This window comes from Eutrema salsugineum, unplaced genomic scaffold (assembly GCF_000478725.1).
Source record: "Eutrema salsugineum unplaced genomic scaffold, Eutsalg1_0 scaffold_5, whole genome shotgun sequence".
Classification (NCBI taxonomy): Eukaryota; Viridiplantae; Streptophyta; class Magnoliopsida; order Brassicales; family Brassicaceae; genus Eutrema; species Eutrema salsugineum.
In genome coordinates this window covers 14,034,510-14,059,762 of record NW_006256612.1, presented here as the reverse complement: position 1 = coordinate 14,059,762, position 25,253 = coordinate 14,034,510, and the positions used below count along the sequence as shown (strand labels likewise).

Sequence of the window (25,253 nt, the reverse complement as noted above, 5' to 3'; positions counted from 1 at the left end):
ACTATACTCGGGAAAACCAAAATGCGGGGGGTAGAATGGGAATTTAGATAAATTATCCGCCGGAGTTGTCTTTCAAAATACAAAGAGAGACCTTTAATTGCTTGTCCACTGTATATAAAAGAGACTTTTTTTGTTTTTTATCTCTCTCTCCCCGTTGACATCTCTTCATCTTCTTTCTTGTCTTTATGCATTTTCGTACTTGTAAATTTTCCCATTTGGGAGGAAATTTGGAATATTTAAGATAAAATCCAAAAAGTAGAAACAGAGAGAAGGAAACAGAGAGAAGGAAACAGAGTCATCAGTTCCAAGTAAGCATATCAAATCCACCTTCTTCTCTCTCTCTTTTTTTTTCCCCCCGTGGAGTTGTTATATGATCTGGTCATTTATATTTCGATTCTATTGCTTTTCTTTTCCTTGACTTGATCGATCCATACTTATTATCTATCATCTATATACCTTAGAAGAATTAGTTATGATGTTGCGCTTCTTCTTTCTCCTTTCTTTGAAATGATTTCGTTTTTTTTTTTTTTTTTGGGTGGACTTGTGATCGGTCCAAGTCGTCTCTCTGTTTTTGATTATCGGGAATTTAACTATATTTGATAAATTTCGATGGCGAAAGTTTAGTGATCGCGATAAATTCGACTTACGTCTTCAGTCGATCAATTGATCGATCATCTTCAAGTAGTAATTCCGACTCAAGTCTATTCTTTTGTGGTAAAATGTAAAATGTAAAGACTCAAGTCTATTCTGTTTTGTGTGTAATGACTTTTTTTTGTCATCTGAATTTCAATTAAATAACCCATAAACAGGGTAAATCCAAACAGAATGTTCTCTCAAAACAGAGATATAGGAATGGCTATAGAGCCTAAAGCAGAAACAGAACTCCTAAACAAACGGAGTAAAAGCAATAAGCGAAGATGATCTGTTTTGTGTGTAATGACTTTAAAAGTCGTATTTGATTAAATCGACATTTTTTGCAGAAAACCCTTTTCCTTAACATTGGATCGTAATATTTAAAATTAAATGTGGTAAATTATTTCTTTCAAGAATTAGGCTTTCTTTACCTTTCAAGTTTCAACTTTGAAGAGATGTCTTTGTCTATGGATAGCGTCTAGAAAACTAGGTTAATGATTACAATTTCTTAATTCCATCGAAAATTCTTTGGTTATCTCATCTCAAGCCCGATTAAGCCTCATTTAATGCATAAATGATGAAATTTGTCGATTTGATAAGACGTTTGGATCTTCCACGCAGTTTGTAACCGTGTGATCTTCTTTGTTTTGTGTTTTAAGTTTTAACCAAACTTGACAGAATAATTTAAAATGTTGAATTTGGATCAATTCTCTGTCCAGTCTTTATTTTTCTTGTTTAAATAATATACTTTTGTCATCACTCTGCATCTGGTCGCCATCTTATCATTCTTCTCTTATTAGTTTAATTAAAATTTTATTTATAACCGGCTTTGTGGTTTTCTTATATCTTTGTTGAATTTTATTGTATTCTTAACTTACCAGGACAACAGAAAAAGAGTAATTAAGTTTGATTGCAAATTCTGTTTGGAGTTTGGTCACATTATAACTTGTATATTCGATTATAAACCAGAATATACTCTAGTAATATACGGACATTGACCATTATTAAGGATTTCTCAAAATCAAATCTTCTCATTTGTTAGTTTCTTTAATTATATCTTAGAGAACGTTGTTGGCAATAATAAATCTACCATTGAATTGAATGTCTTTTTGATAATAAAATGGGACAAGAAATGATGTATGCCTCTCGACGGTCGCTAAGAGATGATCTTATCTTCCTTGTTATTTTATACTTATAATTTGTGGGACTTTGTTTTCTCTTTCTTACAAGTTAGAACTTTCTTTTTCTTTTCTCTTTTTTTTTTTTTTTTTTAAATGAAACTTTTGCGGTTGGAATGTTCAACTGAACTTGATCATATGTCTTGTTGATGCAAGAAACAGAACTCAGAAAACATGGTGATTAATACGATACATTGACGTGTGACATCTCGTTCATGTAAACAAAATATACTTACTAGTACCATTTTAAAGGCTTGATTTTCATCGGTTGCAGAAAAAAAGGTTAAAGGAATTGCTTGATTATAGTTATGGAAGAAGCAACAAAAGTGAGTTCTGAGGTCCCTGTAGTGAAAGATGCGCCTGAGGATTTTAAGACGGCCGATGTTTCTGCTAAGGTAATGATCTGTTTGCTCATATGCTTTGTGAATTCTTCTTCCCTTGTAACTCGAAGATGAAATTTTTGCAAAAAATGTTTCTTAATATCATTGACTTTTAGTATGACTGATGACATTGCAAAGGAAGATTTTAGTTCTAAACATGGCTTTAAGTAGGATCCAATCTATCAAGTTATCCTTGCTAGTTCTCGTAGGAGATAAAGTAGCGTGACGGTTTATTACAGGATGTGTATGGAGAAATGAGAAAGGAAGATAAAGTAATGGAGAAAGAAGAGGAGGATACTACATTTGATGGTGGATTTGTAAAAGTTGAGAAAGAAGGGATTCACACTAAGGATGAAGAGAAAACAGAGAAGCAGGTTCCAATCGAAAGAAGCTCAAGCATTTCACAAAGAGAACATCATGAATCGCAAGAAAATTCGAAAGAACTGGAGCTTGAACTGGAAAAGGTAACGATGCAGTTGAAACGGTATGAATCCGAGAATACCCTTTTGAAAGACGAGCTTGTTTCTAAGAATGTGAGACTAGGAGAAACCGAAAAGAAGCATGAAGAGCTCGAACTTGTTAAACAGAAGCTGCAAGAGCAAATCGCTGAAGGTGAAGAGAGAAATATATCACAGTTGAAGTCTTCGGAAGATTCTTTGCAGTTGCATGAGAAGTTGACCAAAGTGTTGAAAGAAAAAGAAGTTCTTGAGACATCTGTCGCAGAGATCACTAGTAATGCAGCAAAGACCAAGGAGTTCTGCGACGAACTTGAAGAGAAACTGAAGATCTCAGATGAAAAATTCTCCAAAACAGATGCTCTTCTATCTCAAGCTTTGTCCAAAAACTCTGATCTTGAGCAGAAATTGAAAAATCTGGAGGAATTTTCTGAGGAAGTATCTCAACTAAAATCTGCTCTGATAGTGGCTGAAGAGGAGGGAAAAAATTCGTCTAGACAGATGCAGGAATACCAAGAACAGGTCACAAAACTGGAATCGTCTTTGAACCAATCATCGGCGAGAATCTCAGAGCTTGAAGAAGATTTGGTAATTGCTCTGCAGAAAGGTGCAGAGCATGAAGATCTTGGAAATGCGAGTACTCAGCGCAGCGTTGAGCTAGAAGGTTTGCTCCAAGCATCACAGTCAAAATTAGAGAAAGCAGAGGAAAAATTGAAAGACTTGGAAGCATTCCAAGCGAAAAACTCTAGTCTCGAAGCTTCTTTAAGTGTAGCAATGGAGAAAGAGAGGGACTTGTCAGAGAATCTAAATGCTGTGATGAACGAGAAGAAAGTGTTGGATGATACAGTGAATGGATATAGTGTGAAGGTAACTGAGTCTGAGAATCTATTAAGAGTTCTCAGTAGTGAATTGGATTTGGCACGAGGAAAATTAGAGAGTATTGGAAATGATATGAAATCTTCTGGAGTAAGGGAAAGTGAAGCGATGGAGAAGCTGAAATCCGCAGAAGAGAGACTTGAGAAGCAAGCAAGAGAAATAAATGAGGCTATTACAAGAAGCATAGAGCTGGAAGCTTTGCATAAACACTCAGAGGTTAGAATTCAAAAGACAATGGAGGAATTCAGTAGCAGAGATACAGAGGCCAAGTCACTGGCTGAGAAATCAAAAGATCTCGAGGAGAGAATAAGATTATATGAAGAGAAGTTGGCTGAAGCATCTGCTCACTCGTTTTCTTTGAAAGAAGAACTTGAATTGTCGACACTGAAGAATGAGTTCCTAGCAGATACAAATAACGAGCTCAAGATCAAGATTCAAGAACTTGAAGGATTTCTGGATTTTGAGAAGGAAACCGCAGCTAGACAGACTGAAGAAGCAACCAAGAGGTTTAATCAGAGAGACATAGAAGCTAATGACTTGATTACTAAGTTGAAATCCCATGAGAACCTAATCGAGGAGCATAAAAGGCAAGTTCTTGAAGCATCTGGAGTTGCTGATACAAGAAAAATGGAGCTTGAAGAGGCTCTATCTAAACTCAAGGCTTTCGAAGCTACAATCAAAGAGCTTGAGAAAGAAAATGGATCTTTGGCTGAGGTAAATTTAAAGCTGAACCAGAAACTAGCCGATCATGGTTCAGAGACCAGCGATTTTCAGGCAATGTTCTCTGCTTTAGAGGCTGAGAAAGACCAAACAGCAAAAGAGCTTCAGGCTTCAAAGACAACCATAGAAGAAGTAACAAATCAGCTTACTTCTGAAGGAGAAAGATTACGATCACAGGTAAACACACATTCTCAGAATTTAAATGAAGTATTGATAAACCATCTTAAGAAAACTTGACACTGTTCTCTGTTTTAGATGTCTTCCCTGGCAGAAGAAAATAACCAAGTCAATGAGATATATCAGAGCACAAAGAATGAACTCGTAAAGCTTCAAGAACAACTCCAAGTAGAGAAAACTAAGTCCGATGCTATGGTATCTGAAATCAAGAATCTCAGTGCCGTGGCTGCTGAAAAGTTGGTGTTGGAGTCAAACTTTGAAGAAGTAGAAAAACAATTGAAAAAAGCCGAAGCTCAGTTGAAAGAAGAGGTAACAATAATTCAGTATAACATTTTTGGAATACTTTTTCACTAGTTGATGATGTTGGGTTTTTTTCTGCCAGGTGGAAAAAGTTGCAGAATTGACCTCAAAATTGCATGAGCATGATGAACAGAGAGAAGCGGTTTCTCAGAAGCATTTGGAATTGGAAGCTACTTTAAAGAAATCACAAGAAGAGCTTGAAGCAAAGAAAAGTAAGATCGTTCATCTGGAGTCACTGGTCAAAGATCTTGAACAGAAAGTGCAGCTTGCAGATTCTAAATCTAAGGTTAGTCATATATACAAGACCGAGTTTCCGTTAGCTAACCTGTTTCTTTAGTATACAATTGTCGGGAATTCTCTGTTTATGTCGAAACCAAACTTGCAGGAAACCGAATCTATGGCAAAAGAGGAAATAGAAGTTAAATCTCGAGACATTGGGTTATCTTTTTCAACTCCAAAGCAACAAAAGAGCAAGAAGATGCCAGATGCTTCTCCTTCGCTTTCGTCTTCTTCAGGAAATGTTACGATTCAGAAAGCTGAAACATGGCATCTCATGACATTGAAGACCGTCCTTGCAGTGGCTCTTGTGTCTGTCATTATAGGTATCATTCTTGGGAAAAAGTACTAAACTTTTATGGTATGATTGTTCTTTTTATATATGAAAGATTTCTTGTGGTGGGGGGTTTAGCAGAACTTAACAAGATTTGTTTGATTGTTTCTGGGTCTAGTGCTTTTGTTTTCATTTCTTGTTTGCCAAGCAAGGACTAATGTTATTGCATTATCAACACAATCTGATAAATTCCACTTTGTTGAAATGGATCATTGAAAGTGAAATGGAAAATCCATTGATAAACCTTCCACGCTGGATACCGTACTGAAATTAAAAATTAAATCAATTAAAATAGAGAGAAAAAAAAGGAAAGATTCAAGAAAATGGAAATAAAGCGTAAAACTATATATCGAGAGATATAAGCAACGATATTCACAAGGACTAATGTTTCGGCTTATAAATAGGCATCTCTCAGTTTCAACTAACTCACAAAATCCACAACAGCCATCAGAATATCAAAGGGCTATCAAATCAAACTCTTATTTTTTTCTTCACCGTAAACCCTAAAACCATGGCGATTAAAAACACTCTTCCTTCTCCTTTTGAATTGAAACTAAAACATCGACTGGAACAAAAACCTGAAGCAAAAGATTTCACAGTCGGTGTTAATGCCAAGATCTTCCGACAAGGGTGTTCTACTCCGTTCGAAGAGATCTTCTTCTCCTCCGCTGTTCAAGATTTCATCTGGGAAGACGAAGATTGTCCAGAGAAAGTAGCACTCTACGAATTACTTGTCGATTCTGGAATAACCGAATTCGAGGCTCAGTTTCTGCTTATTGACATTATTTTGTACGTTTGTGAAAAAACACGTACGGTTGATGAGGAGTACAAAGGACTTCTCTCGTTGACGGTCGAAGTTACCCTACCAAAGGAACCGGTCGAGGAGCTTAACCATGTCGGTTCGGAGCAAACTCAACCCCAAAAACCAATAGCGACGACGAAGATGAGAGAGCAGCGGAGGCGTTGGTTAAAACCAAAACAAAAAATACAAAAAGCCACGTACAAAATCGGAGCTGATGGCGTCTCACTGGTCCTTGTAAAGCATTGAACCATGTGTCCTCAATTGAAAACCCGCCGATCCGATGCATCCCTTCGGATCATCCAAGGTTACAAAAGATAGCTAGGGTTTGTTACTTGGAAGACGAGCAATAACTTTTAGGGTTTTTTTTTTTTTTTTTTAATTGGTTAACAATTTTGGATTTTGTCTTCCCAATTCGATTGTATGTTGTTAACCTAACCTAATGTAAATAGAGTAAAACAGAGAACAATTGCTATTATTCCAGGTTTCTTATTTTTTTAAGTTGTAATAATTAGACTCATCATCTATCGTTATAGTTGCACAAATCAATAGAAGGAAAAAAAACGCGTAATTCTGTGGAAGTAAAGCTTACTTTTATGAATGCTTCCATTCCCTTAACACCTAGTCACCTACATTGATGATTGAGCACAACACCACCACCAGAAAACGAGCAAAAAACGACAGCGTTTCTTCTTCCAAATTGCCTTTTTTCTTTCTTTTTTTTGTTTCTCTTAAATTGATAAAAGGCAAAACCGAAGTCAACGAGAATCGCGTGGTGATGATATTCACGAGTCAATCTCGGATATCAAATATTTGGTGTGGCTCCACCTTTATTCTCCATGTATTTGATGTCACTATTACTACTTATCGGACGGCTTAATACGTCATCATTTAGTTATTGTCTTTTGATATGTTGCTCAAAAAGGTAAAAGTATATATCCAATAAGAATCTCGATTATATATTTATAAGGTTCATTAGTTCATAAAGCAACCAAATTGTCTAATTTTATATATTATCCCTTTGATTGAAGATACAAAACTGAGGGCAAGATAAATGAATTTAAAATACAAGAGATTCAAAGATAAAATATAAAACTAATATGGTTCGGAAAAAAATAACCCATAAGCCTTCGAATAAAAACCCAACAAGTCTTACAAGGATTTCACAAACCAATAATATAATATTTTATACAATAAGGCTGAAGAGAATAATTCACATCACATTCACACAAGTCGTCGTAAATAAAACCATTCCAATGTTATTGTAACTCCTTAGAAGCAGATGTCCAGGGCACAACAGCAACACATGGCCGCAAGACTACCAAAACAAAAACAAAAATCCAAATATGAAAGATCAAAAGTTATAAAGGGACCCATCGGTCCATAGTGATATAGAAAGCATAGTTTCGTAATAATTTACTTACCAGCCTTTGAAGAAGCCGTCACCCTTAGACTTGGTCTCGGCTTTAACAGGAGCCACTGAACCGTGACTCGGGTCGCTCGTCGGGTAACCGATCGGTGGTTGCGGTCCGCCGGTTGAAATCGGTGGTGGAGGGTTAGCTCCTACGTTACATAATATATCATCAGTAAAAAAAAACATAATAACTATATATTTTGTTTTTGGTCAGTTAAAGGACTATCGTACTATCTACACTTTACAAATCTTCTTCTTTAATTTAAAAGACAAGAGTAAAAAAAAGTTTTTTAAAAAAAAGACAAGAAAAGTAAACAGAGGAATTAGCTTACCTGCAGATTGGTTGTGATTGTTGTACTGGCTCATCTTAGAACGATTAGTGTAACGAAATTTGATCTAAGGCAAGATGTTATGTGTATGTGTATTGATGTTTTTTTAATGGATCAAGAATGGTTTAAATCTTTGGATATCTTTACAAATGCGTGTGTATGTAATATATATAGGAAGAAGAGATAAAGGAGAAAGTAGGTCGGTTTTCTTTTTGAGGACCGCGTGGAGGATAGAACATTAACGTCGCCAGAATATAGACCAAATTACTATTTATTTTAAAATAGTATAGAATTAATTAATTATTAATTATTAGTGAGTCCATCAAATTCTGATTTAAATATAAATGAGATATTTGTGTAAACTGTAAAGTAATGTGGACAAATCCACGATGAAAACCGCGCTACGACACGTATGATATTCTCACTTCTCACATGGTCGAGAGTTCGAGACCGTGTTTTGTTGAATTTTCAGAAAAAGTCATGAAGCTTCTTTTCTTCTTGCTTCGTTGGATCACATGAAAATGAAATAAATTACTACCAAACTATTTAACCAAAGATTTAGTTGGTTTAAGCTTTCATAAGTTAACTAAATTAACAGACAGTGCAACGAATTCCAATAAACGTTGCGAGCCAAAACGATAACTATGGAAAAAAAAGAGGAACAATTTACTACTAAATCTTACATGCATTAATGCTGGATAAGCAAGGAAAATATAATCTTTTTAACATATAAAATCTCCACGACTTAATTTTTTAAAAGAATGTAAGTGTGATAATAATTTTGGTCACAAAAGTAAATATTTTACTTTCTTTTAGTAAAATAACAACAGAGTTTTAATGAAAATCAAATTGTAATGAAAAACCTTTAACAAAAATAAAACAAATGAAATATATCATGTTAAGGAAATAATTTGGTTCTCCACGACTCCACCCATAAACGCAATTGTCAATCGCGATTCACACGTCATCTTAGTTGATTTTTCTAAGACTTATTATTAATCTTACAGCTCAGTTTTCTTCACAAAAATGGATGTCAAAGTATTTTTCTTCTGTTTTCACGGAAATAATTTGATTCTCCACCCAAATACGCAACAGTAATAAATCGCGACCCACACGTCATCTTATGATTTTTTCGGATACTTATAAAGCTTTCCTTTAAATAATTTATTTCGGATAGTTATAAAAATAAAAACCATGCAACATCTGCAAAATTGTATATCTTCGTCACCAAAAAAAAATGAAAGGGAGAAATCATCATCCAAAAACAAAAGTATATATTCCCATGAGATCCAGTTAATCAAAACCCAAATACTCTCTTTCGTTTACACAATTGCATTTGCAGCCTCTTTCAACTAAAATTTGCTAAACAAGTATATTCTCTCTCCCCCAAAGACTCAAGCAGCATTAAGAGCTTCAAGCTGTTTCTTCAGATCTTCAAGGTCATCTTCCTCCTCTGTCTCTCCAGGCCCTATAGCTATTGCTTTCTCATACTCATCTGCCACTGGAAGCTCCCGAGTAAGCCCTTCGGGCAATGTATCTATACAACACATATCGATTCAGATAAGTGTCATTAAAAGAAGAAGACGACTTAAATTTTACACATTTTCACATTAATAGTACAGAGAGTCCCAAAATAAAAATACCTGAGCTTGAGGAAGCTTTTGTAGTATCCTTCTCATTTTCATCGTCGACAACACTTGTAAAAAGGACATGAGATACATATCAGATTTCTTGTTTGCAAATATGGTTGGAAAGGAGAAAAATATGATCCAAATTGTACAAATTTGATTTCTAAATATTTAGCTGAGTTGTTACCTTATGTTCCACTCATTATCATCATGGAGTGGACCATCATCGATAGCTGTTAACGCATCGGCTTCCATCTTAGCTTTAGCAGCAGCGTCCCTTGCTGGTTTTGCAAGCATGTATTCTTTCTGCATTTTGAGATTTCCCATTTTTTCACCAGAACATGGAAACAAAAACGAGCTGAGAGAGCTTTCAGTTGATTTTACTCAAGTTACCTGCCGTTCTAGACAAGCCACATTCGAGCATTGTGGATTCGGTCTCATTTGCATGGTTGGGAAAAAATCCTTCAGAGAATTGTAACCCTGTGGCATCAAGTAGCAGGCATCAAACGAGTAAACTTTAAATGATTTATATGATAATGATTCCGTGATGAACCATGTGAGGAGCACTGAAGAAAGCCAAGACTTCTTACCAAGTATGGTGAAACTTCACCAAAATTTAGTAAGAACTTGAGAGAGTTTTGAACCAAAAGCCCCGCAACAACACCCTGAATTGTCATGACAATCATGCAATTCTTAGAACATAGACAGAACTTAAATAAACAAAAGCATTAGCTGCTATATGATAACTAGTTAAGATAGTGTTGTTCAACCGTACTGTATGGTGCTAAGAAATTACCATAGTAGTAGGCAGAGATGCAGCACAGACCCCTTCCCGCTTGAGTGTCCGTTCATCAATTCCAGATGCCACGACCTACCACAGAAATAAAGATATTATTTAGCGGAGCTGCAAGTGGATCATAAAATCCTTAAATTTACCAGTGTTCCACTTATAGCATTCCTCAAGCATTAAGGCAGAATATCGTTGGTTAATAGTTTTACCAGTGATACAAGTAGAAAAAGAACATACCAGAGGAGGTGCACAAGCAAAACAAGCAGTTTCTCCAGGAACCAGAAGCTGTATGTGACCTGAAACAGCATCTTCCGAAACACCTGCACAAAATATCATATTCTTTGTTAGCCTATAGACAGATTGACAAGTCCTGTGTGCACACAAATAAAACTATTTGATATATATAAAAAAACAAAATTAACTGAATCTATAATGGTCGGAAACTTAGTTTCAATGTTTTTATTTGTTTTGGATATATAACCATAACTCATTAATGGATGACTGATCCATCAGTACAAGAAAACTGTGAGCAGACAAGAGTGCAGCAAAACATGACAATCCATTTGGGTGTAAGAGCCACAGAGATACGCAGGTTGATAGGTAGTTCACATTGTAGACAGATTCATGCCACAAGAAACTAAGAAGTACATATAATAATAAGCTTTTCATTTTGTTTACCTGACTCCATCCACGTCTGACTTAACTCATTGCATGCCTAGACATCAAACGATAAACTAAAATCAGAAGCCAATCTAGAAACTTAGTAAATCTTCTCATTCACAAGCATAATCAAACGGTATAACTAATGAAATCATGTATACACTGCAAGATCAAAATGACTGACGGTGAAGTAAGGAATTGAATTTGTAACAAAAAAGCCCTTTTAAGAGAAAGAAGTAATGGCTACCTGGTTGACAGCCATCCTTGCTTCATAATTATCGACACAACTCAAAACAAGATCAACACCAGTGCCCTCCTTGCTAGGACAAAATGACTTGTTCTTCAAGCTCGACGTGAAGGTTTCAAAGCCTTGCACTGTTGTTATGTTCATTGTGAAACTCTTGAAAAAAAGGTAAATAGAAATAGCATGAAATTATGAGTTAAGGAATACTGTTAGTGTGAAAGTAATAGTTCTCAGCAGAAAAGGGCAGAAATAATAAAGTATCCAGAAAGAGCCAAAAGAAACAAACATCATACATCAAAGATCTCCACTTAATAAGTAATGACATAAAACCGGAAGCACCCGTGTGGGCACAATCTATTAATCTCCTAGTAAGCATGATGTCAATGATCATTAAACTAGCACCAGATGTGTTTGACCTCCATCAAATAAGAGATCAAGTAGAAAACCTACCTCAAGCACAACGTCAGGGTTTATTTCTGCAAGGGTCTGGACAGCAGCATCAGTCTTTGTCATACCAACCTACGGTCACCATTATTCGGATATCAGCATCAAGTCCTCGACCAGGCAAGAAAGAGTTCAAGTGCATAGGACAGACAAGAAAAAATGAATACAAAAGATATATTGCAAATTCAATGAGAATTAACTACCTGATCAGGTCGGAAAAACAGCCTATTCATGTTAGCTAGTTCCACAGTGTCATAGTCATACAACAAAAGACGACCAATACCACATCTAGTCAACATTTCAGCAGCAACACTTCCAACCCCACCAATTCCCTGTCATGTAAAAGTTTTCCAATAACTATAGCTAAGAACAAAATTGTATAGCTTTGGAGAGGAAAGTTAAGTTTGAAAAACAAAATAGATAGATACATACAACTATGGCGACTGAAAACTCTCTTATTCTCTCGTAATTATCCACAATACCCATGCGCTGAAGTGCCATCAGCCTACTGTAAGGATTACTATCTACCACTTCCGAACTTAGTTCCTGCAATAGAGGTCCCCTTGAGATCAGAACATTTTACATTGGTTATATATATTCAACTTAAAATTAGAAGAGAATAATGCAGACCTTGACTTTGGAGCGCCGATGAGGATTACATTTAGACAGAGTCGCTAGATTTTCGACATGTGATCGCAGCTGCAGAGTATACGAGAAAATTCGATAAGAGAGGCGCATTGTTATCTTCAGAAGAATTCATGAAACTAGACCCAAAAACATAAGCAATGCAAGAGCAAAGTTTGACATTTTACAAATATGCAGCAAGGAAAGCGAAAATGCACATCAAGAGAAATGCAATTAGGAGAACCCAGAGCCAGATCAATACAAGGACAACTTCAACTTGTAACACCTTGTAACACCAATGCATGTGAAAAATGAGCTCTTTCGAATTTAAGGAAGAAAAAAAAAACAGATTTAGAACGGAAATCAGAATCCATTAAAACGTTTCCACGCCACTGAAAAGAGATCGCAATTTGAGTGTCTTAATTCTCGAGGAATAACCAGAATTGGAAGAAACCCTCTACTAAACATCTCACAAGAGTAACAAAAAAGGAAGAGAGCAGAAGTAAAATCCAAACACCTTGTGGATCGGAGCCGGATCGGAGAGAGATTTCTCGAGAACATCAAGATCATCGAGCATTGCTTTAAATTCAACCTCCATTTCAGCTCTACTAGGATAAAAACGAAGAGCTGAAAGGGATATGGAAGATCGGACTAAGAATCTGCGATGCTGTTTTGAGAAATCGAATTTGGAAGAGAAACTGGAAGTGTACAAACAATACAAAGGGTTAAAAAGACAAGAAAACGTATTTAATTTTCACGAAGGAAAGAACAAAAAGTTGACCGAGAAAAGAAGGAAAGAACATAAAAAAAAAAAAAACTTATCCGGTCTTCTGGGCCCTCAACTTAGCCCATCAGATCTTTCTAATCGGCCCATGAAAGAAACAGGTCTATTGTTGTACAAGTAAACATAATATCGCACAAATCAAATAAAATGTTTTGTTGTTTTGATAAGAGATGCATTGGTAGAAAAAAACAAATTTTTAAACTTTACTAAACTAAATCACGGTTTATAAGTTACTTTTCATAGAATTGATATCTGAACACCAGAGAATTCACGATTAAGGCTTCAAAGAGTGTTTACAACATCATAAAAGAAAAGAAAAAAACTTTTGAGCTTAAGCCATTTTCCAAGTACCATTAAACGCCATTGTTTCCCAACAAACGATGATAAACATCTTGAAACTGAGAAACCAAGAACTTCGGAAAAGATGTCTCCTTGTCCAAACACTCCTCATCCTTGTCTCTCCAAAACTTAAGGATAAGAAGATTCTCTTCCTCTGTTGATCTCTGAACCACGATTCTCGACGCATAACCTTTCTTTCTCATCATCAGACAGATCTCTGAAGGCAGATTTGAAGTTGATGTCACCAAGTAGAACCAACCTTCTCTGAAAGCAAAACATCAACAACAGGCAAGATTTTATCGATAACAGACCGGCCCTTTTCCCCTCCACACCAAGCAGAGGCAATACCTTCCTTTCCAACTTCAGATTCCGGTGTGGGAACATGAGGCGGATTCACCACCATCACATCGACTGAGCCAGCAAATGTTTTCTCTATACCATAAGGGATATCAGTGCAGATAACATGAGCATCAACTCCATGTGCTTTTAGAGTTTCACGTGTTACCCTCGAAGCTATCGGGTTTGTGTCGGTGGCTAGATAATGAGCTGAAGGAACTTCATTTCTGAGAAGAAGAATAAGTGAAGTTATGACATAGCCACTTCCACAACCAATCTCCATACAAATCCTAGGGTTGTGCTCAATCAGGTTGGTTCGATCAGCGAGCAGTGCATCAACTAGAGCAAATGAATCATCAGATGGTTCGTAGACCTCAGGATGTGAGCTTACAAGCCCGATATCAGCAGTTTTTGATGTCATCTTGCAAATGACTGGCCACAAAATGAAACCATAGGGTAGTTAAAAAGCTGAAAAACTTTGAGATTAATGTGTAATCAATTATAACATAACAACTATTTATCCAATGATCCGGAACTAAGTGGCAAATGGTGATACATTAGTCTGGAAGGATTAGCATCAGAAAATAAGTGAGCTTAGCAGACCTTGAATCAGAACGTTTTACAGAGATTTAGACAAAGTCGCCAGATTTTCAACATGTGCAGAGACCAAGAGCATTTCCAAAAAACTTGAGGAGAAATCATTATACTATATCCAAAAAACAGATAAGCAATGCAATAAAGAAAGCTTTTTGACATTCTACGAATATGCAGCAAAGAAACCCGAAACTCTCATCAAGATAAATGTAGATTCAGACAATCCAATGATAGCCATATCGACACAAGTAAACTCGTAAAACACCAATGCATGTGAAATGTCAATTCTTTCGAGCTTAAGAAGAAACAGAGTTAAACCGAAATCATGAATCATAATCGAGGAATAAACAGGACTGGGAAGAAATCATCCACAAGTAACTAACTCATAAGAAAAAAGGAAAAAAGAAGCAAAACCCTAGAACCTTGTGGATGAGAGCAGTAGCCGCGTATAGAGAGTTCTCGAGAAGACAAAGATCATCGAGCAGTGCTTACAAGTAAGACTCCAATTCAGAGCCGAAAGGGATATGAAAGACCGGACTGCGAATCTGCGACGTTTGATTTTTAGGAAAATGGAACTGACTAGACACATGCCGCGTGAGAATCTGGGTTTTATAGTAAAAGGTTTCAGTGATTCACCAAAGATTAAAGATATGAACAAGAAATCGGTTTGCCAAACAACCAGGTAAACCGGCGATATGTACCTATTACCGGTTTTCCCGTCCCAGTTTGTTTCCACGTAGTTGGAATTCGCCACATCCAACAAAACGGGAACCTGATTTTCGTCGCACACCGTTAACATAGTAGAAGCCAAGACATATATACTTTTTTCATTCTCTTGTTATCTGTATCGTTCAACAACCTATCATTTCAATCTCCAAACAAATTCATAAGCATGAAATCTCAAGCCTCGATGCACAAATGAGCAAAAAAAGATCCCCGATTGTATTTGCAGTAAAGAGAATCATATGACATGTACCCTAAGATTGCTACGACATTTAATGAGGAACAGAGATTATGTAATCCTTGTGTACAGTCAAAACCGTAAACTTAAAACTTGGAACTTTGAATCAAATTCATGACATTTCAACTAAAAACCCACTAAATCAGCATTAAAGAGCTCATCAAAATACAAGGCGACATTATGCATCATCAGATCAGACCTGAATCAATCCGTCTTTGGATCCGGCATGGGAACAACCCAGAACCACCAGCAGATTCCGACGACGGTGAGACTATCGGCGTACTTGAAAGCGGCGAAGAAAGGAATCGCGGTCGCCATTGCGCAAAAACGGACCTCATTTCGTCTTCTCTACGAGCAAAATCTGAAGCTCAGAGATTTTGATACTCATCTGAAAAATCTCATCTTGAAATACTCTAGTTCTCTTTTTATTTTGATTAAACTTAAAAATACTCGTCGTTTTAGTTTCCCTAAAAACGGCATAACATGCAATATTGATGTCGTTTACTATATAAAATACTCGTTGTTTATTGGTTTTAAAAGAAAAAGAAAAAAAAAATCTCAGTCAAAAGTCAGAGAGCGTGACTCCACGCGCATAAATAGCCATATCCCATTCCTACTCGCAGCAGGTGCGCGTTGCGCGCGTTAGGCCTACTTCGTGGGTTATTATAGTCCATCAATTTTGCTCTATTTTGGCCAAAATTTAAAAAATGAGCGAGTAGGTTGCGTTTTACTTTATATTAGATTGTCGTTTTGGGGCTTATTTTGAGCAATTTTAAGCATTTAGGAGCATGTCTCCTATATTTCACAGCCCGTCAAATTAACGCTGTGATACATTCATTATTAAAATCATTTGATATTATGTCACCGCCCGTCAAATTAACTCCAATGATACATAAATATTATTTATATCATTATATGTTATATGCGTTTTGTTTGTTATCGGGTTGCGTTTCGTTTTGCAGAGAAATTAGTCATCGGCCGAGATGCATCTCTGGTTCGTCGGCGAAGAGAACGCCGGCTATTAGGAAATGGGCGGTTGGCGGAGTCACTGAATTGCTCCGGCTCGCTTTCGTCACTGAATTTCTCCAGCTCGCTTTGTCCCCTTTTTCCTCCATCCCTACAAATAAGGATAAGGTAATCTCGAAAGCTTTCAATTGTTGGTGTTTGCTTTCGTGAAAGATCGTTTCGGAGATTACAGCTCGAGATGTTGATGATGTGATTGGGCATTTTGACATCAGATTATGGAAATGCATATTTTTTCGTTTGACTTGATCAAGTCTTTAGATTCTGAAAACTGTTTGTTATTCAAGCCTATCTGATTTCGTTTTCTAAAAATTATAACAACTATCAAGTTCATTGAATATGCGGAGGTTCACCATAGCTAAGCTCATTATTCATTGAGAAACCAAGCTCAGACCATTCAGTTAGTTTTCTTTTATGCAAATTTTGCTTCTTTCTTATTTTTTGTTTTTGGCTGGATTAGGTAGTCCAAACTACCTCCTAGGTTTGATGTAGACAAGGATCAAGAGATTTGAACCCTTCACCTTCCTAAGAGCTGCGCAGTAAAAGAACTTAAACGTCAAGCAAATGGCAATGTGTTAAAAAAAGCTGCCTATCTTGAAGCTTGCATTGAGCTGCACAGAGTTGGAGCTCTGACTGATAATCCTCTACTTAATAAGAATGAAGCCAGACTCTCCAATATATTTTTTCTGGGCACCAGAACTGAGCTTGAAGAAGATGCAATTGGGAGCACAGGCTTCCGGTTGGAAGATCATTTTGGTACAATAGCTGTGACATTGAGTCATGTGGGAGCGTATTATTTTACACAAGAGGAGTTATTTTTGCTCATTTTTGTGTATCAGCTATATATCACATTTAAATTCATATTAATCTCGCTTTTTTTATGTGTAGGTCTTTTTGTGTAGAAAGTTTCAGATAGCTCTTTTACGACTTCTTTTGGATCACAGTATGAAAAATTTGATTGAATGGATTGCATCTCAGAGACGGGGTAGCACTTGATTATCTACTGGTTCCGTCCACTCATGAGCATGAAACATCTCTTATCAATTGGGAGCTGATTAGATCCTTGAATTTAACTTGTCATAATGCTTGGGAAAGGCACATTCGGTTAGGAAAAAGACTAACCGACTTCTAAAGATAAGTTATTCAGAAAGAAAGAAAAAATGTCTGAAGATAGAGTGGGACTTCATTAGTCAAATGCTTAACATTTGCGTCTATATGTGTTTAGTACTTGAATTTCAAGATATCTATCTTTTTTTTGTTAATTACGATATATATAAACAGAAGATAGTGTCATTTATACGTTTGTATTTCAATTTACCTATATATAATTTACAAACGCGCTGACATCCCGACATTTTCAATTAAAAAAATTAACAATTTGACCGTAACCAGCTTGCTGCACAGGGATTGGCTGGGTCCATCACAAAACTGTAGTTATATTGCAATCAGGCACTATTCAGAGGGTTTGAAAATGATCTTGAATCGGACATTGTCTTATGACAAGATCTACGATGGAGTTTTATGGTGAGTTTGATGTTCACACTCGACAACTTTCAAAACTTCAAGAATCATGTGATTTGAATCTTGATATTGTCTATAAATTAATGGAGCTTTTGTCGATAAGTTTTTGCATGTCCCTACAAAAGCAACAACACCAAAGTGACAGAGATTGAAAGAGAGATAGATACCCGGCCCAAGGAAAACAACCACCCATTCTCATTTTATCAGATTCCCCTTGTGATAAATCCAATAAAACTATATGATCAATCAAAATAATACCAAAATAGAAATTGATCCCAAAGTACCCTTCCAAGGAAAATGACAACTTGTAGGGCTAAAAGTTGTTGTACGCTCTATCTGACACCCTGATACCATTTTTATTTACACACCAAACAATGATTAGAGCATAAGGGCCTTTAGTATTACCAACATTTATAACTTCTTATATTATTTTCAAACTAGTATGTATATCAATGTTTGTATAAATATATTCGCGGGTATGTGATATGTCACTCATCAGTCCCCACTTTTGGCGGGGCTCTCATTTTCATTGATAGAAATTGATCAAATCTAAGTATCATTGTTGGTTAAAGAAAGCAAATACTCAATATTCAATGATATTGGATCTTTTTAAGGCAATATATAAATATACTGTATATGGATTCATTCTAAAAATCTTTTTCGGCTCTTCCAAGACCAAGAGAGATTGATTTGGTGGCAAATCATCAAGGATCATTTAACATTAGAGTCTACAGTTTGAAGATAGACTTACCGAACAATTCTTGTCAGAGACAAGATTTAACGGTCCAAAAGATCAAATAAAAAAAAAAGGAAAGAACAAATATTAGTTAGGATGAGAAATGAGAAGTGAAGTGACTCAGTGTACTTGGCACAAACATGATCACTCGGCTTTGAGTCATGAGATGGCCATTTAAGGTAGTCGAAGACATTGCCTCCTCGTGAGTTCTTGCTGCATTGGCAAGGACATTAATTGATTCTTCTGCTTTTGCAATTTTTAGGGTATGTTATTTTCTTGAGTTCTTAATATGAAATGAAGAAATTGCATCCACGAAATCCTTTATCACAAAAAATTGCATCCACGACTTTTTTTGTTGTTGTCACTGTATACAGAAAAGTGGAAATACTAACAGATAAAAGTTACACTATTTTGCGCTCTAATTATTGAAGTGTAAGTATATACTTTTCCACATTATTGAAGCATTATATAGTTTTCCAAAATATATACAGTACAAGAGAAGATTAATATACAGAAATGAACTATATACGTACTGATTTTAATAAGTCTAGCTACACTATACAATCCAAAATATAGTGTACTAACATAAAAATTATTATATAACATATTTATATATAAATATAGATAATGTGGAAAACATATAAATATCTCCCCCTCTGTATTTGTTTTTTGCAACTTGTATTTAAATTTATCTCCTCCTATAAATTCAAAACAAATTAACAAATAGTTTTAGAGCTAGGCTTCCTCAATTTTCGGGTAATGGGTACCATTTAGATCCACCATTTCAACAGAGACTATAGACAAAAAGAAAGAATTAATTAAAATTTCTAATTTATTTATTTTTATGTAAACGAGTTTTTATTTTTTGTATTAGATTGTTAATTGTGATGTTACAGTAATCTACTATCAACTACCCCATCGATTTTATTTTCAATATACTAAAAACTTCTACTTAGTTGTTTTTTAATCGTCATTTCCTACTGAGTAAACATCCATAAAAATGTTTAAAATATTTGGTAACTTAAAAAACCTTTAACAAAAAAATAAATGGTAACATAAGATTAGAGTTAAAGGAAATGCTTTTTCAATATGATTAGTTTTTTTTTTAGATTACTAGATATCAGTGTATTTAATTATAACAAAATTTCACATTTTGTAAATTTGTATATTTCATCCGAAATAACTAGGTACAATGAAGATTAGATATAAATTGGTCTTAACATTTACAGCAAGTCACGATGCATGGTGTAAACATATATAAATTAAATACATGGTGCTAACATCTTCTTATATAAAGTCACACATGCATATGAATATATGATATATAGTATTACATACTATCAAACAAACTAAGCCACCTCGCTAATCCACTTGCTCAATACATTTTCTCCCAAGTCTCTCTCTTAAAAAAAAACACAATGCCAAGAATCATGTGGAAAAGCTTTCATCTTTGCTTCCCATCAAATCTCATCAAGCCCTCCTCATCTCCCGCCGCCGCCTCAGACGATCCTAGCCGTCCATCCATTCTTCTCATCAACAACTTCAACCTCCTCTACGACGATTCTACCGTCGCCGGCCGCCGCATATCCAAGCGTCTCAACGACGTCGTTCCTTCCTCCTCCACCACCTTCACCGCTTCCACCTCCACCGCCGCTAATTCTTCCTCCTCCTCCACGAGCTACGATGAATCCGATAATTACGGTTTTGCCCCTGACGACTCTCCTCCTCCGGACTTAACCGCCGTTCTCGCCTCCCGTCGCTTCTTCTTCTCTTCCCCTGGCCGCTCCAACTCAATCACCGACTCGCCAGATCTTATTCGCTCCTGCGATAATAATCACGATACTGCCACTACTACTACTACTACTGCTAGGCTTCTCACTGGAGGAACTGCCGTGAAACAGTACGTGCAATCTCCTGATCCTTACAACGATTTCCGGCGATCAATGCAGGAGATGCTTGACGCCGTTACAGACGCCGGAGATCTTCGCCGTTACGAGTTCTTGCACGAGCTGTTACTCAGTTACCTTTCCTTAAATGCAGCAGATACACATAAGTTTATTATCAAAGCTTTCGCGGACATTCTCGTCTCTCTCTTATCGGACGGTCACCGGATAAGCTGACGTGGCATTTATATGTAGAAATATCTTATCTCGTGTTTTTGGGATTAACGCTTTAATTAGGACCAAGAACAAAAAAACTATGCTAAATTGCTAATGTAATTATTGTGTAATGATACGAGAAAATCGAGGGAAGCGTGGGGTTTTGTCTCGATCGCATGCAGTTTATATTGCTTTTTATTTTGTTTTTTTTTTACTTACCTTTTTAAATAAATGATAAATCGGGGACAGATCACAGATGTATGGTAAAACTTGGTTGAGAAACAAAAAAAAAAAAAAAAAAAAAACTTGGTTGAGAAATCATAGTTCTTTTATTTCTAAGCCAAATTAAGTATTCTTTTGTCATTTTTGAAGTTGCATTTTATAAAAACACATTGCAGAAACGCCTGAATAAATTTAAGCGACGGAAACTCATATAAATTCAGAGTAATAAATTATTATTATTTTTTTTTCTCATTAGTGAATCTTGCGGAAAGGTAAAATACAGGAACAAAAACTACGAGTTTAGAAAATCAAAAGAAAAAAAAATGTAATAGTTTGAAAAAAATGTAATTAGTAAAAGCGGAAATAACATTCCACTTATACAATTATCTAACTGGTATGATATATGATTGTTTCAAAAGTACTTTGTCTTTTGGGGAGACTACCAAAAAAACGTCTGGCTCAGTGCCATGACAAACAAAGAAAGCTATGTCGACTGGCAATTGGTACTAGTTCTTCTTCTTTTTTCGTAACGTATCAGATTTATAGAATCTAAATTGTATATTGACTTTCTTCTACTTTTCTTGGTGTTCTCACGTTACATTCACGTCGAAACAAATTATATAGAATCTCAAAATTGTATATGATAAGTCTTACATCGAATTATTTTATTTTTGTTCAGGATTTTTTCGGCCAGATTAAGTATCATGAATTTATCAACATGTTGGTTTTTTTATGCTATTATTCAAAAACATTATTCATAGCAATTTTTGTCTGTTTTAGAGTTAAGAAACATAGTATACCCTTATTTTGAAAGCTAATGGTGCACGTTATTTTGAAATATTGGTGCACGTTAAGCTCTCTGTGTTTAAACATTTATTCATGGAAAATATAGTAATCAACAAAAATCGGAGCTGAGAATCGGCTTGTACGAGACAAAACAACTTGGTCAGACGTAGTCAAATTCACTGTAGATTCGAAACTTTTAGTTATATATAAATTTATTGTATGATTTTTTTTTTATTAATAATGCAAATTTTGAAGCGACCGAGGCAAACTAAGTGCTTCCAAATACGTTATATGAATAGTGAAACTTGAACTTGGTTTGATCAATGTTGGACAAGGTTGAGTAGATGGCAAAGTGACTCCAATACACAAAGCTTAAGGCATCAAGAAACTCTGTTCTCGCATACCCTATTAGTAAATCAAGGCGTGGATTGTGTTGTATCATTAGATATTATAAACACCTATTAAGTGAAAAGAGAGTAAATACTTTATCCATAATAGACTAAGATTTGGATGTATCTAAATATAAAGTTGAATGGTGTAAGTAATGATACATCGACAAGAAAATAGAGATATACATACACACCCATGAATAAGAACATCAATTTTAAAATCTTAACCTCATTTAATATTTGAAAGAAAAAAAAGCCACATTCACTTCATTCTTAAGAACTTTATAGATCCAAAAGGACCAAAACTCATTAAGCACATCAAAACATTGCCTAATTAGGGAAGGTGACAGACTAAATAATAGATTAATCATAGGTAGTGATTCAATTTCAATTAATATTGAGATCTGTTGTTTCCCATGAAATTTTACACATTACACAAGGTGAGACAAAAACAAAATAGGTGAATCCTAAGAGACGGATGTTGGCTGAAGCCTCTATATTAAAAAAACTAGTAAAATTGCACGTTATGAGTATTTAGGTGACCTAGCTGGCTAGCCAAACTAATCAAAGTAAATAAGTCTATAAGAAATTTACTTTCTAGCTAGAGCTTATAAATAATAAATTATTATAATCATACGAAAAAGAACAAAGATTGCCTCACCGCTCTCAAGTCTCGGTTGAGTATATATATTGACGACTATTATCTGCCAGTTTTGCAAATAAATCAAACAAACGATAGTTATTATTCACTAAAAAAAACTTGCATGTGATGTGTGATTTGAAAATATATCATGCTATTTGTTGCCATATTGATTTGGTTTAGTTTGACTGAAGAGATCAAATGTGGATAAACTTTTTTTTTGTCATTATCAAATGTGGTGTAATAGGAAAAAGTTAATGAAACTGTTATACATTTTTGTTGGTTCGTTAGACTTGTCTACATATATGAGCGCTACATATTGTCTAGGTCATAGGCATGTATGTGCATAAAACTATAAATATGTAACATTTTGATGGCTTCAATTAAGATCACTAACATTATATTTCAAACAAACATACAGTTTAACTAAGTGTCTAATCGTATACCACCTTTGTAAGTTGGTATTAATTAAAATAGTGCCTTCTTTTCTGCCGCTTGTCTCCAATATATGGACATGTGTGTGTATGTGCACATGTCTTTGAGAGAGATATAAGTCCAGATAGAGTCGAGTCATGTTTTACTTTTATATATTGCCTATATAGATTATTATTTATTCATCAGACGAATTAAAAGAATACATATGGTTGATTGAAACATGTGATATTGCATATGCTATATATATGCAAGCGAATATAAAGTTTTCTTTCTTAAACCTTAACCAATAATTTTTGGCTCATTAATCAAGTTCGGTGTCTCGCTAATATTGTTACCCTTAATCTAATCATCTTAAAATGTGATCATGATCCAAGCAATTGGAGTATATATGTATTCTCTTACAACAGTTGATGAAATATTATTTTATTATCAAAAATCAATACAATATAAGATGCAATATATTGATAAGTTATTAAATTATTAAATTGAATGCACAATGATGGTCAAGAAGCTGGAATAGCTCAGTTGGTTAGAGCGTGTGGCTGTTAACCACAAGGTCGGAGGTTCGACCCCTCCTTCTAGCGCTAATTTAGTTTTTTTTTTAATATCTTGAACTAGGAGGGCAAATTCGTCATTTAGGCAAGCAACACGAACCATCCAATTTCATCTCTCTCTCCCACACTCTCTCCTCCTTGACACAACGACTTCCTGCCTCCGGTGTATCCCTCGCCGTCAAGGTGACGATATCTTCGACGAAAGTCAAGGAACAACTCTTCTGCGATAAAGCATACGAATCTTCTTGTTCTTATCATCAGTCCTGAAGAAGATTCATGGGTTTCCTTGTAGCCGCCATGAATCTTTCTCCTACCTTGATGCATCATCAGCTAGTGAAATCGAAGCATGGATGTAAAAGTATCATTTTTTTTTTTTGCTCATTATTTTCTATGAACTGAAGTATTTTTGGGTTCAAGGTGAATCAATCAAATCTCTTGAATTAATCAATTGGAATGATTTCAAGTTCTCTAAGATTACGAATTTTGGGTTAGTGTATGTATGGCTCTGTGTTATTAACTGTTGCAATAAAACAGGTGAAAAGCTTCAAGAGAGACCAACTCTGTTTGCTCGTCGTGGATTCTTGAGCTGTGTTGGTGCTTCGTTTCTGGCCACACTTGAGTTATCGGGATTACAAGCTCAGGCAGAGGAAAAGGATGAAGGAGAAGGAGTTGTTGGGGCCTTCAAGTCTTTGTTTGATCCTAACGAGAGAACAAAATCTGGCAAAGAGCTACCAAAAGCTTACTTGAAATCTGCAAGAGAGGTAGTGAAAACGATGAGGGAGTCATTGAAAGAAAACCCAAAAGACAATGCAAAGTTTAGGAGAAGTGCTGATGCTGCCAAGGAATCGATTCGTGATTATTTGAGCAATTGGAGAGGACAGAAGAGCGTAGCTGGAGAAGTACATCGCTTCCTTTTTTGTTTTTTTTTTTTGTTTGACAGGTTTGATGAATGAATGTTGATTGAACCAATTGAGATATGTTTCAGGAATCTTACGCGGAGCTGGAGAAAGTAATCAGGGCTTTGGCCACATTTTACTCAAAGGCAGGTCCTTCTGCACCTCTTCCTGATGAGGTTAAGGCTGAGATCTTGGATGATCTTAATAGGGCTCAAGAGTTTTTGTGACAGCATTCGAATGTGGAACTTGTTTCAATTTTTAGCCTCCAAGTTCGATATCCGACTGTCTCTGGCAACATATTTTGATCCTGCAGTGTAAACATTTTTGTATGTATTCTCAATGATGTATGTTTGAAAGCAACAGCTGATATGAAAGAACTCTGATATGCTGAAACTGAAATGGCAAAAATGACTATTGGCACTTTTTTTTATATAATACAATGTTGTGAATCCCTCCACTGATTCTCGGTTAACACTTAACAAGAATAAATACAAGTAGAGACAACAACACCACACTAATCAAGTTGAATACCCGGGCCTTAAAGATATATAACAATTCCACTGGTTATATAACATAATGTGTAAAATTTTCTTCTTGATTGAAAAAAGAATCTTATCGATACAATATTTTGTTTCACATAGTCACAGATGTCTTCTAATTAACTAAAATTAATTCAA

At 35.6% G+C, this 25,253-nt stretch overlaps 6 protein-coding genes, 1 long non-coding RNA gene, 1 other non-coding gene and 1 pseudogene across 10 annotated transcripts; 6 read left to right on the top strand and 3 right to left on the bottom strand.

Moving 5' to 3' along the window:
- Positions 1-103: 103 nt before the first annotated feature.
- LOC18994335 (intracellular protein transport protein USO1) lies at positions 104-5,518 on the top strand. 3 transcript variants are annotated; one of them, XM_024153039.1, is made up of 6 exons: positions 104-308; positions 2,118-2,206; positions 2,431-4,419; positions 4,498-4,728; positions 4,802-5,005; positions 5,105-5,518. In XM_024153039.1, the coding sequence occupies exons 2-6, from the start codon at positions 2,120-2,122 to the stop codon at positions 5,345-5,347; spliced, it is 2,754 nt and encodes a 917-aa protein (XP_024008807.1). In that variant the 5' UTR covers positions 104-308; positions 2,118-2,119; the 3' UTR covers positions 5,348-5,518. The 3 variants fall into 3 exon arrangements, with proteins under 3 accessions (XP_024008807.1, XP_024008805.1, XP_024008806.1); XM_024153037.1 differs by having other exon boundaries at positions 159-308; positions 2,086-2,206; XM_024153038.1 differs by lacking the exon at positions 104-308 and adding an exon at positions 1,922-1,988 and having other exon boundaries at positions 2,086-2,206.
- A 322-nt stretch (positions 5,519-5,840) lies between these two features.
- On the top strand, positions 5,841-6,377 carry LOC18994334. The gene has a single exon (XM_024152329.1). The coding sequence runs from the start codon at positions 5,841-5,843 to the stop codon at positions 6,375-6,377; it is 537 nt and encodes a 178-aa protein (XP_024008097.1).
- A 736-nt stretch (positions 6,378-7,113) lies between these two features.
- On the bottom strand, positions 7,114-8,056 carry LOC18994333 (cysteine-rich and transmembrane domain-containing protein WIH1). Its single transcript, XM_006417974.2, has 3 exons — positions 7,875-8,056; positions 7,553-7,691; positions 7,114-7,446 (listed from the first exon to the last, which is right to left on the bottom strand). The coding sequence occupies exons 1-3, from the start codon at positions 7,906-7,908 to the stop codon at positions 7,401-7,403; spliced, it is 219 nt and encodes a 72-aa protein (XP_006418037.1). The 5' UTR covers positions 7,909-8,056; the 3' UTR covers positions 7,114-7,400.
- A 1,053-nt stretch (positions 8,057-9,109) lies between these two features.
- On the bottom strand, positions 9,110-12,979 carry LOC18994332 (ubiquitin-like modifier-activating enzyme 5). Its single transcript, XM_006417973.2, has 14 exons — positions 12,779-12,979; positions 12,268-12,336; positions 12,070-12,183; positions 11,841-11,969; positions 11,644-11,712; positions 11,197-11,349; positions 10,968-11,004; positions 10,527-10,609; positions 10,296-10,370; positions 10,090-10,164; positions 9,893-9,979; positions 9,687-9,805; positions 9,515-9,567; positions 9,110-9,408 (listed from the first exon to the last, which is right to left on the bottom strand). The coding sequence occupies exons 1-14, from the start codon at positions 12,857-12,859 to the stop codon at positions 9,266-9,268; spliced, it is 1,287 nt and encodes a 428-aa protein (XP_006418036.1). The 5' UTR covers positions 12,860-12,979; the 3' UTR covers positions 9,110-9,265.
- Positions 12,980-13,226: 247 nt separating this feature from the next.
- LOC18994330 lies at positions 13,227-15,595 on the bottom strand (annotated as a pseudogene).
- Positions 15,596-16,195: 600 nt separating this feature from the next.
- LOC112084110 lies at positions 16,196-17,560 on the top strand. Its single transcript, XR_002898080.1, has 3 exons — positions 16,196-16,409; positions 16,759-17,054; positions 17,187-17,560. It is a non-coding gene; the product is annotated as an uncharacterized LOC112084110 (long non-coding RNA).
- A 2,354-nt stretch (positions 17,561-19,914) lies between these two features.
- LOC18994329 (transcription repressor OFP12) lies at positions 19,915-20,893 on the top strand. The gene has a single exon (XM_006417970.2). It carries the CDS (start codon positions 19,974-19,976, stop codon positions 20,673-20,675), a length of 702 nt encoding a protein of 233 aa, XP_006418033.1. The 5' UTR covers positions 19,915-19,973; the 3' UTR covers positions 20,676-20,893.
- Positions 20,894-23,636: 2,743 nt separating this feature from the next.
- Positions 23,637-23,710, top strand: TRNAN-GUU. The gene has a single exon. It is a non-coding gene; the product is annotated as a tRNA-Asn (tRNA).
- Positions 23,711-23,769: 59 nt separating this feature from the next.
- LOC18994328 (photosystem II D1 precursor processing protein PSB27-H2, chloroplastic) lies at positions 23,770-25,008 on the top strand. Its single transcript, XM_006417969.2, has 3 exons — positions 23,770-24,038; positions 24,215-24,579; positions 24,666-25,008. Exons 1-3 carry the CDS (start codon positions 23,957-23,959, stop codon positions 24,801-24,803), a joined length of 585 nt encoding a protein of 194 aa, XP_006418032.1. The 5' UTR covers positions 23,770-23,956; the 3' UTR covers positions 24,804-25,008.
- The last annotated feature ends 245 nt before the right edge of the window (positions 25,009-25,253 follow it).